Source organism: Coenobita brevimanus, chromosome 95 (genome assembly GCF_032717465.1).
Source record: "Coenobita brevimanus isolate Jiangsu-jjx chromosome 95, ASM3271746v2, whole genome shotgun sequence".
In the NCBI taxonomy this organism is placed as follows: Eukaryota; Metazoa; Arthropoda; class Malacostraca; order Decapoda; family Coenobitidae; genus Coenobita; species Coenobita brevimanus.
In genome coordinates this window covers 30632357-30648406 of record NC_137048.1, presented here as the reverse complement: position 1 = coordinate 30648406, position 16050 = coordinate 30632357, and the positions used below count along the sequence as shown (strand labels likewise).

Genomic DNA, 16050 nt, shown 5'->3' with positions numbered 1-16050 from the left:
TAAGGGAGGTGAAAACAGGCGAAAAACAGGACAGAATCGAGAGAGAGAGAGAGAGAGAGAGAGAGAGAGAGAGAGAGACCTTGCCATGTCAAATGAAAACCACGAAATCAAACCACGAAAAACGAAAAGAGAACCAAGAAAACTGAAAAAAAGATAAAACTAATACTAACAAGGGAGGAAATGAAACCAGGGAGGGAAATGCAAAGGGGAGGGGAAAAAATGGGGGAGGGAGAAATGAGGGTGAGAAACTGGAGGTAGGGGGACAGGGAGGGCGAGAGAGAAAAAGAGAGAGTTTTATGGCGGGTGAATGAGCCTTGAGAGATGATCTGACGCGGGAGAAAAAGTGATCCGGCTCTCTCTCGGGACCCCCCCCCCACGGAAGCTGTCGGCTGTCGGGACCTCGGGCTGTCGGCTGGATATTTGTCGGGATCTGTCGGCTGGATATTTGTCGGGATCTGTCGGCTGGATATTTGTCGGGATCTGTCGGCTGGATATTTGTCGGGATCTGTCGGCTGGATATTTGTCGGGATCCGTCGGCTGGATATTGTCGGGATCCGTCGGCTGGATATTTGTCGGGATCTGTCGGCTGGATATTTGTCGGGATCTGTCGGCTGGATATTTGTCGGGATCTGTCGGCTGGATATTTGTCGAGATCTGTCGGCTGGATATTGTCGGGTTTCTACGACTGTCGGAATTTGGGACCATTATTTGTTAGTGAAGGACATCTGTCGGGTTTGTGCAGCTGTTAGAAAGCAGTCAGGATAGGGAGCTGTTAGGAAGGGTTGGATGTGGAGCTGTCGGGATGTGCAGCTGTTAATGTGGAGCCGTCGGGATGTGGAGCTGTTAATGTGGAGCTGTCGGGGTGTGAAGCTGTTAATGTGGAGCTGTCGGGATGTGGAGCTGTTAGGGAGAGCACTTGGATTTTCTTTCTTTTTTCTTTTTTTTTTTTTTTGTCCTTACCATTTTTCTCAACATGAAGCAGTAAAAAAAAAAAAAAAAAAATTGATACTGAAATAGCCTAGTGAGTGAAAGCAATATCTAATTAATCCCTTCGTTTGGTATCTCTCTCTAGGGCAGAAAAAAATCGCCCGGAGGTAGAAGGGATTATAAACAGCTACGACCTCTTGCTGAAGGGGTTACAAGCTAGAGTATACGGTATTATCATCATCATCATCATAATCGTCACCATCACCATCACCATCACAGTCGTTACCATCACAATCATTTTTAACATCAATATCACCACATGCAAAAGGAAGTCTAATAAATCACCACCACCATCACCACCACCACCATCACCACCATCACCGCTCACAAAAGGAAATCTAATCACTCTCCAAACAATAACAACAGCAGCAATGAGTCATAAGCGAGATAACACGTGACAATCATCAGTTCCAATCGTTCTAATTAAACCCATTCGTCTAATCACCCTCTAATCCACTTGAATAATCCCCTCTGTTAGATTCTTCCCCGTCTTCCCTCCCTCAGTCCTCCCTTTACAACCTCCTTCCCTGTATCCTATTTCTTTTTCCTTCTTCTCTTCCTCTCCTGCCACCCCCCCCTCCTACAAACTATCCCCCTGTTTTCTTTTCCCTTTTCTTTTTCTCTCCATCTCCTCTCCCTTTCTCTTCCCAGTCTTCCCTCCCTCTCCTACCTTTACCTTCTCTCTCCTTTATATCGCCCTTTTTAGCTCATCTTTCTTCTGCTGTTCCCCTTTACTTCTCCCTTCTCCCATTCCCCTCCCCAAATCAACTCTTTTTTTCCCCTTCCCTCCTTCCAACATTCCTCCTCCCCTCCAATCCCCCTTCCTCTTATCTTTTCCCCCTTCTCCACTCCCTCCTGTCCTTTTCTCCTCAACCCTAACCCTTTCCTCCCCTTTCTCTCCCTTCATTTGTACCCCTCTCCTCCAACCCCCTTCCCCACTCGATCCTACGCTTCCACTTACTCCTACCCCTGTTCTTCCCGTCCCCTCTCATTTCCCCCCCTCTCCCCACTCCCTCCAACCGCTCACCAGTCCATCCCCTCCCCACCTCTCTCCCTCTCCCCTCCCCCGACATTACGAGTGAGGAATTAGCGTTGGGGTGATCAAAGAGTGCTGCAGCGTCAATACTTTAGTGTCGGTAATGTTCTTAACGCAATTCCGCTGCGCCTGGCTCATCGCTCATTATGACTTCACGCAATCCCTCCAATCCGTCCCTTCAACATGATTGCAACGAGGGGGGGGGGGAATGGGGCTGGCTGGGAGGGGGGTTATACATTGTTATACATGTACACAGAGACGTACGTAGTTTCTCTAAAACACACACACACACACACACACACACACACACACACACACACACACACAAAACAAAATACTACGTCTCTACATCCTTTCCACACCTCTTCGCAGCTAGACCCATGCTTGTGCTAATCTTTTGTTACAGCCCGGCGTTCATGATAGAGAGATGGCAATTTTAGGGCAAGTTAAAGTGGACGGGGTATAGTTTCACACCTAGAGTTACACAGGATCGTACTGTTCTCAACTTTGAAGGTCTCTTGGCACCTTTTCCTTTGCGATTTCTTTTCCCTACTGAGCCTACGCCTTATTGTGACCTTTTTATGTCATTTTTACCTGCATGGAAACTTTACAAGATGGCCGGAAATAAATCCTTAATCACTTCTCTAAGACAGCGTACCTTTTATCACACTGCCGACAGACGATTTTATTAAGCGTGGTTATTTTTCAAGAAGGAGGGGTTAGATACAGCCTTTATTAACCTCTCTCTCTCTCTCTCTCTCTCAGAAGGATTAAAAAGAAGAGTAATTGTTGTAAATGGGTTGAGAGAGAGAGAGAGAGAGAGAGAGAGAGAGAGAGAGAGAGAGAGAGATTCAAAGAGGTAGATAGACAGATACAGACAGAAAGAGAGGGGAGGTAGACAGAAATAGAGATCCAGATGCCGTATATTAACTGACAGAGGTGAAATGAAATCAAGAGAGAGAGAGAGAGAGAAAGAGACCCATTCCCCAGAGGCAGACGGGGATGGGAAGGTGTCAGGGTTTTTAAAGACAGCTCTCTCTCTCTCTCTCTCTCTCTCTCTCTCTCTCTCTCTCTCTCTCTCTCTCTCTCTCTCTCTCTCTCTCTCCTGTCTAATAATTAACTAACGCCACAGGTACCTCCATCTTCCCACCTGTCTCTTCACTTCTCCACCCCTCCCCCTCTCCCCTACTTTCCCTCCCCACCCTCCCCTTTCCTCTACTTTTCCTCCCCCTCCCTATTCCGCCTTCCATCTCCGTCTTCATTCCACTTCTTTCCCCTCACCTCTTCTCTCCCCTTCTCAACTCTCCAACACACTACTTCCCTCCATTTTCTTCTTCCACTTCTTCCTCTCCCCTTTTCCTTCCCAACAATTTCTTCTTCTTACCCCCTTCTTCTTCCTCCCCTCTTCTTTTTCATTCCTTCCCTTTTCCACACATCTCCTCAGTCCTCCATTCCTTCTCCTTCCCCCTCTCCCTTTTTCCCCCTTCCCACAACATCCTCCATACTTTCTCTGTTCTTCCTTCTCTCCCTTCCTTTTCTTTCCTTCCTTCCATGCTCCCTTTCTTCCTTCCTTTCCTCCTCCTTCCCCTCCTCTCTTTTTACCTTTTCACTCTCCCTTTTCTCCTCCTCAACTTCCTCTTTTCACTCCTACCCTCATGTATTTCAATCGTTCTTCCGTACTTGTTAACCACTGCTTCTCCTATTTCATCTTTTCCCTTTCACTCTTTATTTTTTTCATTCTCCCATCTTCCTATTATTTTTTCTCTCAGTTTTTATTTTAGTTCTCATTTATTTATCTCTCGGTATCAACGCAAAATTAGCAACTGCATTCTCTCTCTCTCTCTCTCTCTCTCTCTCTCTCTCTCTCTCTCTCACCTGCCGTTACCGGTAAACTCCCATCCAGGCTCCCAATATTTACAACTCCCCTTCCTCCCAAGACGCACCTGTATCCCCACCATCCCCTCCCCACCCCACCAACCTCTCCTCCCTTCCCCCACCCCATCAACCCTCCTCTCCCTTCCCCCCACCCCACCAACCCTCCCATCCCTTCCCCCAGTCCAGCAAACTTCCCTTACCCACAACTCTAGTAAAATGCATCTCATCTTCATTCATTTTCCTACCCCCATGCACTGATTACCCCTCCTCCATCTCCACTTCCCCACCCCACACTATATTTTCCCTCCCCAACCCCCCCACCTACCCTAGATAAATACACCCCAATATATCCCTTGTCCTTACAGTACCTAACCCCTATCCCCCCTACCCCCAGCCTTCTTCTACCCACCTTACCCTTCGTTCGTGTGATAATTTTCTTCATACTTCTCCCTTTTCCTTCCTTCCTCCCCTCCCTTCTACCCACTCTTTCCTCCCCCTCCTTCCCCCTTCCCCTCCCCTACCTTCACCTTTCGTCCTCCTTCCTCTCGTAATTTTCACCCTCCTCTTATTCCCTACCTATTTTCACACTTTTTTTTCCTTCAATCCCCTATCTTCCCTTCCTTTCCTCTTCCCTTTTCTCTCTTCCATCCCCACTTCTTTTCCCCTTTCCTCGCTTCGTCATGTCAATTTTCCCCCACCATCTCTCTCTCTCTCTCTCTCTCTCTCTCTCTCTCTCTCTCTCTCTCTCTCTCTCTTTCCACACACACACACACACACACACACACACACACACACACACACACACACACACACACACACATGTTGGTTATATCTTTTCATATATCCCAAGAGCAATTAGTTTACCACCGAGAAAGAGGCTCAACCTGTTATAAGCCAATAGGCCTTTGATTATACCCCCTATATAATATGCTCACCTACCTATCTACCTACTTATCTACCTACCTAGTTACCTACCTACCTATCTACCTACCTACCTACAAGATCTATTTTACTAACTTAACTACCCAAGCACCTATCCACCCACCTATCTACCTACCGATCCATATACCTACTCATCCAAATACCTACCAACCTCCGTCCCTACCAACCCAGCTACCCTCCCAGCTACCTATCATCCTACTCAGCTACCAACCTACCCTATGTATTCCTTCTCCTTACTCATCCCCACACTCACCTTCCCTACTGTTCCTTGCCCTTCACTTTTCCACCCTGACACTGTTTCTTCATTTCTCTCTCTCTCTCTCTCTCTCTCTCTCTCTCTCTCTCTCTCGCCACCTATCTTCCTCTACGTTTTTCTTCTCTCTCTTTTCCCTCCCCTCCTTTCCTGTCTTCTCTCCTTCCCAGTATCTTTCTTCCTTTCCTTCCCTTGCCCTCTGTTCTCCCTCATTTCCTTCTTTCTTTCCCTCTCTCCCTCTTCCCCCCTCCCACTTCTAAGGTGTGGGTCAAGCTATGTGGTGGTGGAGGGGTGGGGTGGAGGAGCTGTTGGGGTGGGGGTGGGATGGGGGGGTTTACCGTCACCCTGGGGAGTGGATGGGGAGATATGGGGCGTGCAGAGGCGGCGGGGAATTATGGGGAGGGAGGGAGGGAGAGAGAGAGAGAGAGAGAGAGAGAGAGAGAGAGAGAGAGAGAAACAAGAGGCGAGAAAATGAAAGAGGGGGAAACTGTCCTAAAAAGAGAAAGACCACGCTGAAGAGGGTAATGGGAGTCGTAAGAGGGTAATTCTGAAAACATGACATTTTCAACTACAATTTATTTTTTTTCCACCTCCAGACGATTTTATTCAGCAGTGGAAGGACGAAACCCCTTTAAGTTCGAAGATTACATCATCTAAACAATATATAAAATGAGTACATCGTCTAGGGTGAAAGGTTTAGAGGGAAGAGGGGAAGTATAGGCCCCTGGAGAGGAAGAAAGGTGTCTGTGTGAGAGGGGAAAAAGAGGGGAGAGGAAGGGATGAATAAAGAGGGATGTTGAAAGAGAGTGAAAAATGTGGGAATGGGTTGAGGAGGAAGGGTAATGAAAGTTATGATGGTATGTAGGCGTGTGTGTTTATATATTTGTGTATGGAGAGAGAGAGAGAGAGAGAGAGAGAGAGAGAGAGAGAGAGAGAGAGAGAGAGAGAGAGAGAGAGAGAGAGAGAAAAGAAATGTGAATATAAACTGAAGTACTGAAGACAAAATAAAACAAAATATCATAATAGTGTTAAAACAGAAATGGAAAGAGTATTATGCATGTAACCCCTCCAGTTCGAAAAATCTATACTATAAATAATAAATCGTCTGGAGATAACAAAAATAAAATTAATGTGACGTCCTTGTGCTGAGGGGGTTAACTTGATTTGTGTGTGTGTGTGTGTGTGTGTGTGTGTGTGTGTGTGTGTGTGTGTGTGTTTCTTTTGTACTATATACGGTATACATTTATCATTCTATTCTTTTTGCCACACCACAAGCGTAGGGACCGGGGGCTATACAGAGTCGTAAGTTCTTTTGAGGTTCTACTTATCCTTGCAACTCCTTGTAAAATTTAAAGTAAGGGGTAACCAGCCTCGTTCGCCCCTGAGTGGCATACCCCTAATAATCCCTTGCTTCTAGAGGGCCGTACCCCACTAATCCACCAGGCGTCATTTGGTTCTATGACTACCTTGAGACTAAGTAAATTATTTCTCGGTTACAGGAAACCATTTGCCTTGTCCTTCAGTGTAAATCCACCTAAAGACAGCACTACATGAAGTGAGTGGACGATGGCCGCCCCCACCTAGCAGTAATAATAAATTCATACACGCAAAGTAGCTACGGTATTTTCTTTACAATGTACTGGGAGTATTATATTTGCTCTTATGCTCCTAAATGAGAGAGCTCCCAGCAAAACGGAATGTGTGTGTGTGTGTGTGTGTGTGTGTGTGTGTGTGTGTGTGTGTGTGTGTGTGTGTGTGTGTGTGTGTGTGTGTGAGAGAGAGAGAGAGAGAGAGAGAGAGAGAGAGAGAGAGAGAGAGAGAGAGAGAGAGAGAGATGAATAGACAAACAGACAGTGCCAGGCAGTTATACACACACACACACACACACACACACACACACTCAAAGACACCCACACAAAACACCCCAACTCCACAAAACACAACACATACAAGTCAGCAGTTAGGTCGGAGTGGAGAAAGCCGCTGGGGAGAAGGTGATAGAGTTTAATAAGGGGTCATTTTCTCTTGGCTCACGTCATCACCATTTAATTGCCCTATTTAACTCTCCCTGTCAAAGGTGGAAAGGTAAGGAACTACACAATGAGGTGGTGGAGGGGTGGTGGTGGTGGTGGTGGAGGGGGGAGAAAAGGGGACAGTAGTAGTTTGTGGTGGTGGGTGGATGGTGGTGGTAGTGGTAGTAGTGAGCAGGGGATAGGGGAAGGTGGTAAGGGTGGTCAGGGGTAGTGGAAGTCTGTGGTGGTGGGTGGATGGTGGTAGTAGTGGTCGTTGTGAATGTGGGGGAGGAGTACGGTATAGTGGTAGTTTTGGTGGTGGAGGAAGGTGGTGGAAATGGAGAAAGAGTGGTAGTTGTGGTGATGATGGTGGTGGGGGATGGGTATGGTAGCTGCTGTGGTGGTGGTGAAGGGTGATAGTGGTAGGTGCGGTAGAGGACGGAAGTAGTTGTGGTGACAGTGATGGTGGTAGCTGTAGTGGAGAAATGTGCTTGTTGTGGTGATAGTGGTGGCAGCAGTTGTGGTGACTGTGGTAGTGGTGGGTGGAAATAGTGGTAGTTGTGATTATGGATGGTGGTGGTTGTGGTGGGGTGGAAGATAGTTGTAGTTACTATAATGGTGATAATGGTGCAGCTATAAGATAGTGGTGGTGCAGGATGGTGGTAGGTGTGGTAATGTTGGTGGTAGCAGTGTTGGTCCGAGAGAGAGAGAGAGAGAGAGAGAGAGAGAGAGAGAGAGAGAGAGAGAGAGAGAGAGAGAGGTCGTTGTACTCTAGTCGTGGAAGAAATGTTGATGAAGTCGTAATGGTGGTAGTTGTGGTAGTAATTCTGACAGTTGTGGTAGTAATGATGGTAACTGTGGTAGTAATAATGGTGGTAGTTGTGGTAATAACAGTAACAGTAGAAGTAATGGTGGCAGCTGTGGTAGTAATGGTGGTAGTTGTGTTGGTAGTGTTAGTAATGATGGTAGTTATAGTAAAGAAAGTTGGTAGCTGTGGTGGAAATGGTAGTTGTGGTAGTAATGGTGATAATTGTTGTAGTAATGGTGGTTGTTATGGTAGTAACGGTGATAGTTTTGATAGCTGGAGAAGAAAAGCTGGTAGTTATAGTAGTAGTAATGGTTATACTTGTAGTTGTGGTAGCAGTTGTGGTAGTAATGTATCGAGTTGAGGTAATAATGTTAGTAGTTGTGGTGGTAATGCTGACAGTTATAGTAGTGAAGCTGTAGAAATGGTAGTGGTAGCAGTAGATGTGGTAATAGTTGAGGTAGAATGGTGGTAGTTATGGTAGTAATGGTGGTAGTCATGGTAGTAATGGTGGCAGTCATAGTAGTAATAGTGGTAGTTATGATAGTAATAATGGTTGTTATGATAGTGATAATGGTAGTCATGCTGGTAATGGTGGCAGTTATGGTAGCAATAATGGTAGTTATGATAGTAATGGTGGTAGTCATGGTAGGTAAGTCGTTCTGTTATTCTGTCCCACTAATTACTAAGATCAATGGTAAACTGTATGCTATTGAGCGGTGGGCTAGGGGTGTAGGCAAGAAGGTAGGTAGGTAAGTGGGTGGGCAGGTAGGTAAGTGAGGAGGTAAGACGGTATGTATGAAAGAGGGTAGGTTGGTAGGAGAGTAGGGAGGCAGTAAGGCAGGTTGGTATTAGGTTGGCAGGCAGGCTGGTAGGTAAGAAGGTAGATAGGTGAGTAAGTACGAGGGCAGTAAGTAGGTGAGAGTGTAGGTAGGTAAAACGGTAGGTAGGTAAGCAGATAGGTAAGAAGGCAGGTAGATAAGAGGGTAGGGAGATAACCAAGTAGGTAAGAGGGCAGGCAGGTAAGTGGGTAGGTAATAAGGTAGGCTGGCAGGTAATGACAGGCTGGTAGATAGATAGTTAGGAAAAAGGGGAGGCAGGTAAGAGGCTAAGTAAATAAGACGGCAGGTAGATGAGACGACAGGTAGATAGGTGTGTCTAGCCTTCTATGTTACTCACTCCTCAAACAATATCGAGTATCCTTCCTTCTCATGTTAACTTCGGTTTTTTCATATTATTTCCCAATATTATTACACATTCCATCGCCAAAACTAGAAGGGGAAGTGTGTAAGCGGAATTCTGATAACTAAAATAAAGTACGAGTATATCCTTCAAGGTCTAAAGAATAAAAGGTCTGCGCACATCTGGACGAAAACGAACCTTCTTTGCGCAGAGGGTCCCGTGACGTCATAGGGGGTTGTGCCATTGGGAGCTTATTTACTGTCAATTTGTGTTCCGGCCATGGTTGCGTGGATTAACTAAGTCCATCGAAAATCATTCTAATCACATTTGTAATATCAGAATGCCTGACTAGTGCAGATATTTGACTTTTTTTTTTTTTTTTACTTCTCGTGACTGAGTTTAATGTGTGTGTGTGTGTGTGTGTGTGTAATTTTTCATACTGTACATTTGATCTATGGTATATATTTTTAAAGACAGGAGGAAGAACCTGTACAGGCACCATTTAACTGACTACTTTCAAATACTGTTCCTTATGACTAAGTTTGATTTTTGTTAAGAATATTCAAAATATATGGTCTAAATCTTACATTTGTATATCGCTCTACCCAAAAACCTTAAGTGAGGGGGGAGAAGGGGGGAGGAAGAATTTGCAGAATCAGCTCTAATTACATTTCCTTTCTCATCTCCCCCATAACGTCACTGCTTCTCCCCGCCCTCCTTCGCGTGAATTCGAAATGCAAAGACCTTTTCGAATTTGGATCTTGATGTATTATTTTCCAGGACACACCCTAATCAACCCCTTATCTTCTACTTTCAGGTCAGGTGGGGTCATGCCTGGCCAGCGGGGACGATGCCATGCCCTATCCTGTCTTGAACATGGACAGGGCAGGTTATAACGGGGGTTCATCATATCCTAGTTACCCCTCGTCCTCGGGCTACCCCTCCTCCTCCTACTCATCCTCTTCACACTCGGGCTACCCTGCCTCCTCCTCACACTCAGCCTACCCTTCCTCCTCCTCTTCCTCAGGCTATCCATCCTCCTCTCACACAGGCTACTCTTCTTCCTCATCATATTCAAGCTACTCTTCCTCTTCTTCACACTCAGGCTACCCCTCCTCCTCCTCCTCCTCCTCCTCTTCACACTCCGGCTACTCCTCTTCCCATTCAAGCTACCCCTCCTCTTCCTCCTCACACTCAGGCTACCCCTCCTCCTCCTCCTCCTCTTCCTCTTCACACTCAAGCTATCCCTCCTCTTCCCACTCAAGTTATCCCTCCTCCTCTTCCTCCTCCTCCCGCTCCGGCTACTCCTACCCCTCCTCCTCCTCCTCCTCCTCGTCTCGCTCCAGATATGACGACAACAGGAGGGGGTCAGGGGGTTCAGGGAGGGGAGGCAATAGACACCTAAAGTTCTATGGGATCGAAGTGCCCGTGTATAAGTTCCGAGGAGAAGACGCCCAGATGGAGTGTCTCTACGACAGGGGTTCCGATCCCCTTTACTCTGTCAAGTGGTACAAGGACGAGAATGAATTTTATAGGTAAGTGACGACTCATAAAAAGATTTGGTTACCTTATTTTTATGTGTCATCCGTACTGTATCTTTATGGTCTCCACTCTATAGCGGACACTATTCTGTATTTGCTCAGTTTCTCTTTTATTTTTTCTTTCGTTCACACGCTTTTCAACTTGGTGCCACTCCTTCACTTCTTTATCAGTTCACTTCAAACTAGGTACAATTGTACCTTGGGAAAATACCCTCAGACACCTTTTTACCTCCGCCAACGAAGTTGGAGGAGTTTATGTAATCACCTATTTTTGTCTGTCTGTCTGTTTGTCCAGACGACATCTTCAAAAGTTCTCAATGAATTTCAATGAAATTTTGTGGAAGGGGGGGCATGGAACAAGAAAGAATTGATTAAATTTTGGGGCAGATACGGATCTTGCAATGGCACCGGCGGAGGTATCCGCTCTCTGAGTGCTATCTAGTTATTTTTATCGATTTAGAACTTCTGAGGGTTTTTATGAGTCAAAAAGTAAAGCCTTACAAGCATACAAATTCTGGGATCGTATGTGCTTTTATGTTCATTTACCACACTGGAAATTTGCATAGAAGTATGTCGGGATACTGTAGCTTAGTGTAGACCATCCTGTATTCTCGTACAGTTGCGGACATAAATACTGATCCAGCCTAACAATACGTAAAGAGACAGTAAGCAATTACTTAAGAAACATACTATTGTAATCTTAGATGACAACCGAAATTGTCAGGATACTATGTACACATTTCATAATTACTGAGCCAAAAAGTGGAGTAATATTTCTGTCTGCGGCCGTACCCATATAAAAGAACTGCAGGATTTATTTATTTATAGGATAAATTCAAAAGGGAAGTTGAAGTACACACACACACATACACACACACACATACACAAACACACACACACACACACACACACACACACACGATATATATACAGCATAACTATAATTTTCGTTTTGGTACAATGAGTCATTATTTTTTTTTTCCATTTTTTCCAGATATCTCTCAAAAAAGAAGAAGCCAAAACAGATCTTTGAAATCCCTGGGGTCCACGTCGATGTAAGTACTCCTTCAAAAAATGTTCTCCGCAGAGGTGAAAATCTTACCTTATCCCACTGTGTTTTCGCTCTTATTATCTTGTTATTAATGTGTCACTGTCCTAGGTAGGGTTGTAGGTTTCGTTGGGCCTTCTCATCAGCGATTTATTTTGCATTTTACACCTTAGCACTTTCTTCTGCATATATTAAACCAAAACACCTTCTTTTGCATATTACACCTAAACAATTAATTTCGTTTTATCCACAGTATTTACATGCAAGAGGATACCGAGGTGTAACGTGAATAATAAATCGCTAAGGAAGAGGTGTTACGGAATTTTCCATGCCACCTAGAATACAGTATAATTCAGCCATGTATAAGACGTCATTCGTTATTACATTTTCGTTACCATTATTTTCCATCATCGCATCCTCACTGTCATTTCGTTATCATCCTGTCATCATCATTGTGTTACAGCATAAGACGCCAATCATCATTATATCGTTACTGTATAGGACATTATTCGTTATCTCCATATCGTTATCATGCTCTACGTTACTCCAATGTCATTCGCTATTCGTGATGCTAACTGAGGAGAAATAAACATGCATGAGAAAAAAGGGGTATGAGAGACAGGAAAGTGATACGTAACGAAAATGAGATAGGGAAGAGTGCGAAATCGGGGAATAAAGAGAAAGGGGGATAAGAAGCAAGGGGTGAGGAGAAGAGGGGAAGGGAGGGAGTAGGAAATGGATGAGAAAGTAATGAAACTAACAAAGGAAAGAGGGGAAGAATGGGAAGTGAAAGAAATGGTTAGAGAGAATATGAAGCAAGGAGTAAGAGGTAAGGGACGAAAAAGTAAATAAGAAAAGGGGAGAGGAAAATGAGAGAATGAGGGATAAACGAAAGAAAAGGGAAGGGGGGAAAGGAAGATAGGGTAAAAGTGAGAAGGGAAAGGGTAACAGAAGAAAACGTTAAGGGAGAAACGAAAGGGAAAAGAAGCCATGATAAAAAGGGAGGAAAATGAAGGAAAACTGTGGGATGAGAAAAATAAACAAAAAGAGCAGGAAAATGGATTATCAATGGAAAAATAAGGTATGGATGGACTGAAATTACAAAAATAAAAAGAAGGAAAGGAATAAGAGAGGGGAAAACGGGAGAAAGAAAAAGAGAAGAAGTGGAAAAAGTAGGAAAGAGGAAGGGAGGTAGGAAGTTAGATAAATGAGTGGGAGAGGGAAAGGGAAAAGAAAATAAGGGAGAGAAATGTGAGGGGAATGGTGGATAAGAAGAGGAAAGGTAAGGGTTGGAGTGAACGTCAGGGAGGAGGAGGAGGAGGAGGAGAAGGAGGAATGAATAAGTTAGTGAGTGAACGAATGAATGAAAGAATGAAGGAAGGGGAGAAATAATGAAAAAGAAAAAAAGATTATATTATTCGTAATGCCTATCAACTGGACGTGGGTTATTTAGGCAGACGATTACATTCTACTAAGTCCCAATCTACCTGCACAGGATCCACAACCATCACTGTTACATCCAGGTCCTCAAATGTACTTCTGGGTGACGAGGAACAATGGGGAAAAAAGGGAGAGGAAGTTATGGGAAACGAAGGGGTGGGTGGGACAGCTTGATCTCTCTATCGTCTCCCTATTTCCTCCCTACCTTTTCCCCATCATCTCCCCTTCTCCTCCCCACCAGCTCCTCACTTCCTCCCCAACACTTCCCCACCTCCTCCTTACATTTCTCGAAGCCTTCTCCCCACACCTACTCTCTCCCCACCTCCACTACACCATCCTGCCACATCCTTCTCACCATCTCCCCACCTCCTCCCCACCACCTCTCCATCTCACCCATCATCACCCAACCTCCTCTTCAGTAGCACCCCACTTCCTCCCCATCATTACCCCATCTCCTCTTCACTATCTCCCCACCTTCTCCCCACTATCTCCCCAAGACACAGCGCCCCATCTTCGTCTGGTCAATCTATCTCAGCGTTATTTTCAAGGCTGTTTCATTTAGGCCTAACTACCTAATTGGCTCTTTGATTAATACACCCACAACCACACTAACTGGCTAACGAGGGGGGTGGGGGAAGGGGTCGGGGAGAGGGGTGGTAGGAGGGAAGAGAGGGGAATGGTGGGAGAGGAGAGGGGAGAGGTAGGGAGAGATAGGGTATGGAGAGACGAGATGGAGTAGAGGAAGAGGGGAAGTGGGGAGAAGATGGGGAGAGGGGAGAAGATGGGGCTGTGAAAGGGAGAAGGTGGGAGAATGGGGGTAGGGAGGGGAGGGCAGAAGTGTGGGGGAAGACAGGAGGGGGAAAAGCTGGGAAGGGGATGGAGCTGTGATGAAACAGGGGTGAAGGAAAGGGAATACGGGGGAGAATAAAGGAAGTAGGAGGAGTGAGAGTAAAGTGAGTAAGGGGGAGGGAGAATAAGGGGAGTAAAAAGAGCGTAGCCTGCAGAGGAAGTGTGAAAACAAGTACAGATAAAGAGCCTGAAAGAGAGTAGGAGGGAGAGAGAGAGAGAGAGAGAGAGAGAGAGAGAGAGAGAGAGAGAGAGAGAGAGAGAGAGAGAGAGAAACTAACACAATATTATCACTCGCTAAAACAAACTTAATCATTTTTGTGGCTATTCTCTTCGCATCTTTTTTTTTCTGTTTTTTTCGCATTTTTTTTTTTCATACCATCATCTTTACGATCGTTCACACATTTTTAATTATGCTTGAGCCGGCAACAAATTTTTTTAGAACGTCATTATTAGGCGGGAAAATTTGATCACCTCGCTTTTCGAAAAATTACACCGGCCGCGTTTTTCAATTAGCCTCCGAAAATAAACATCTCGCCCGTCATTGATTGGAAGATGTTTATTATTATTATTATTATTATTATTATTATTTATTATTTATTTTTTTTTTTGCATTTTTGAGTCTTGTTTATCGGGGAAAAAAAAAATTGGGTTGTTAGAGGCTGGGTTTTGCGGGGTTACGAGAGAGAGAGAGAGAGAGAGAGAGAGAGAGAGAGAGTTTTTTTTTACCAGTGTCGTGCGATGCTAAGTAACCAATTCAAGAGCGCGTCGCATGCTTAGCTTAGTTATTACCTCGCCCGAGACAGAGTCTAGCGAGGTATTGTTTTTGGTCGTTTCTTTGTTTTTCATTGTTTCTTGTTTTCTTGTTTGTTTCTTTGTTGCAACATTACGGATAAACGGCTGAATAAAATAGCACGAAACGTTCAGGATATGCGGGCACTGGTCCTAAAGATAACTGATTAAATTTTGGAGGTATTCGAGTGACCATGAAAAGTCAAAATCAAGGTCATGGAGTTTCAGATGGCTATAACTTGATACCGGTTGAAGGCAGAGATATTTACTATCATCAACACACAGGAGCTCCGACATGGACTTTCATTTGGCACGAAGACCTCTGACCTTGAGTGACCCTAAAAGATCATACTCAAGGTCACGGATATTTAGGGGCTGAAACTCGAAACTTGTTGCAGACAGATATTTACGATTATTAACATGAAGTCCCATTTTTACTATTATCAACACTGGAACTCATGACAGCATATTTTACATGTAATTAGTACTGACGGATAACAAGCTCCATTTCATCTGCGCCATAACCTTAGAATTTAAATGTTTACTGCGACTAAATGGCAGTACCGATTCAGTATTTAGCAGCAATAAAATAACTGCTGCCGGGCGAGGTTTGTGTCTGGCACCACTTATTATTATTATTATTATTATTACTACTACTACTATAATTATTACTATTATTATTGTTGTTCTTGTTGTTGTCGTTATTGTTATGCTAGAAGAACGTTTTTAATTATATCCAAGTTAGATTCTGGTGTACTTAGAGAATTGTCTTTACCGTGTTACAGATTTGACTTAAGTTCCTGTTGTCTTCTCTCCATATACCAGTATAGGTATTTTTATCTACTTCTATCGTGTGTGTGTGTGTGTGTGTGTGTGTGTGTGTGCGCTTTAGGTCATTACTTAGCCAATTACTTAGGATCGATTCTCTCTCTCTCTCTCTCTCTCTCTCTCTCCTTATCTTCTTTCCTACCTACACTCCACCTTATCTTTCCTTGCATAAGTCTATCTCACTCTATCAATGCCTATCCTACTCTACCTACCTCTGCCTGATCCCGCCACACCCTACCTGCCTCACCATCATATACCGTATCTCTGCCTCACCCTACACACCTCTGCCTACCCTCCTAAGCCTAACCCTGCCTCACCCTACCTCATCTGCCATTCCTTAAGCTAATTTACTATTCTCATATCACGCTGCCTAAACCTACCTACCTTTCCTAACTTTGCCTCACTCTACCCTGCCTATCCCTACCTCATCCTGCCTAACCCTGCCTCCCCCTGCCTAACCCTG

The 16050-nt window shown here is 44.7% G+C and overlaps 1 protein-coding gene across 1 annotated transcript in view; it reads left to right on the top strand.

Annotated features, from left to right (window-relative positions):
* LOC145413276 (uncharacterized) overlaps positions 1–16050 on the top strand; it is a 175242-nt gene that overhangs the window by 14305 nt on the left and 144887 nt on the right. The window contains exons 2-4 of the mRNA XM_080283005.1: positions 9910–10143; positions 10291–10627; positions 11628–11688. Coding sequence (XP_080139131.1) covers positions 9910–10143; positions 10291–10627; positions 11628–11688 — 632 coding nt within the window. The remainder of the gene's footprint in view (positions 1–9909; positions 10144–10290; positions 10628–11627; positions 11689–16050) is intronic.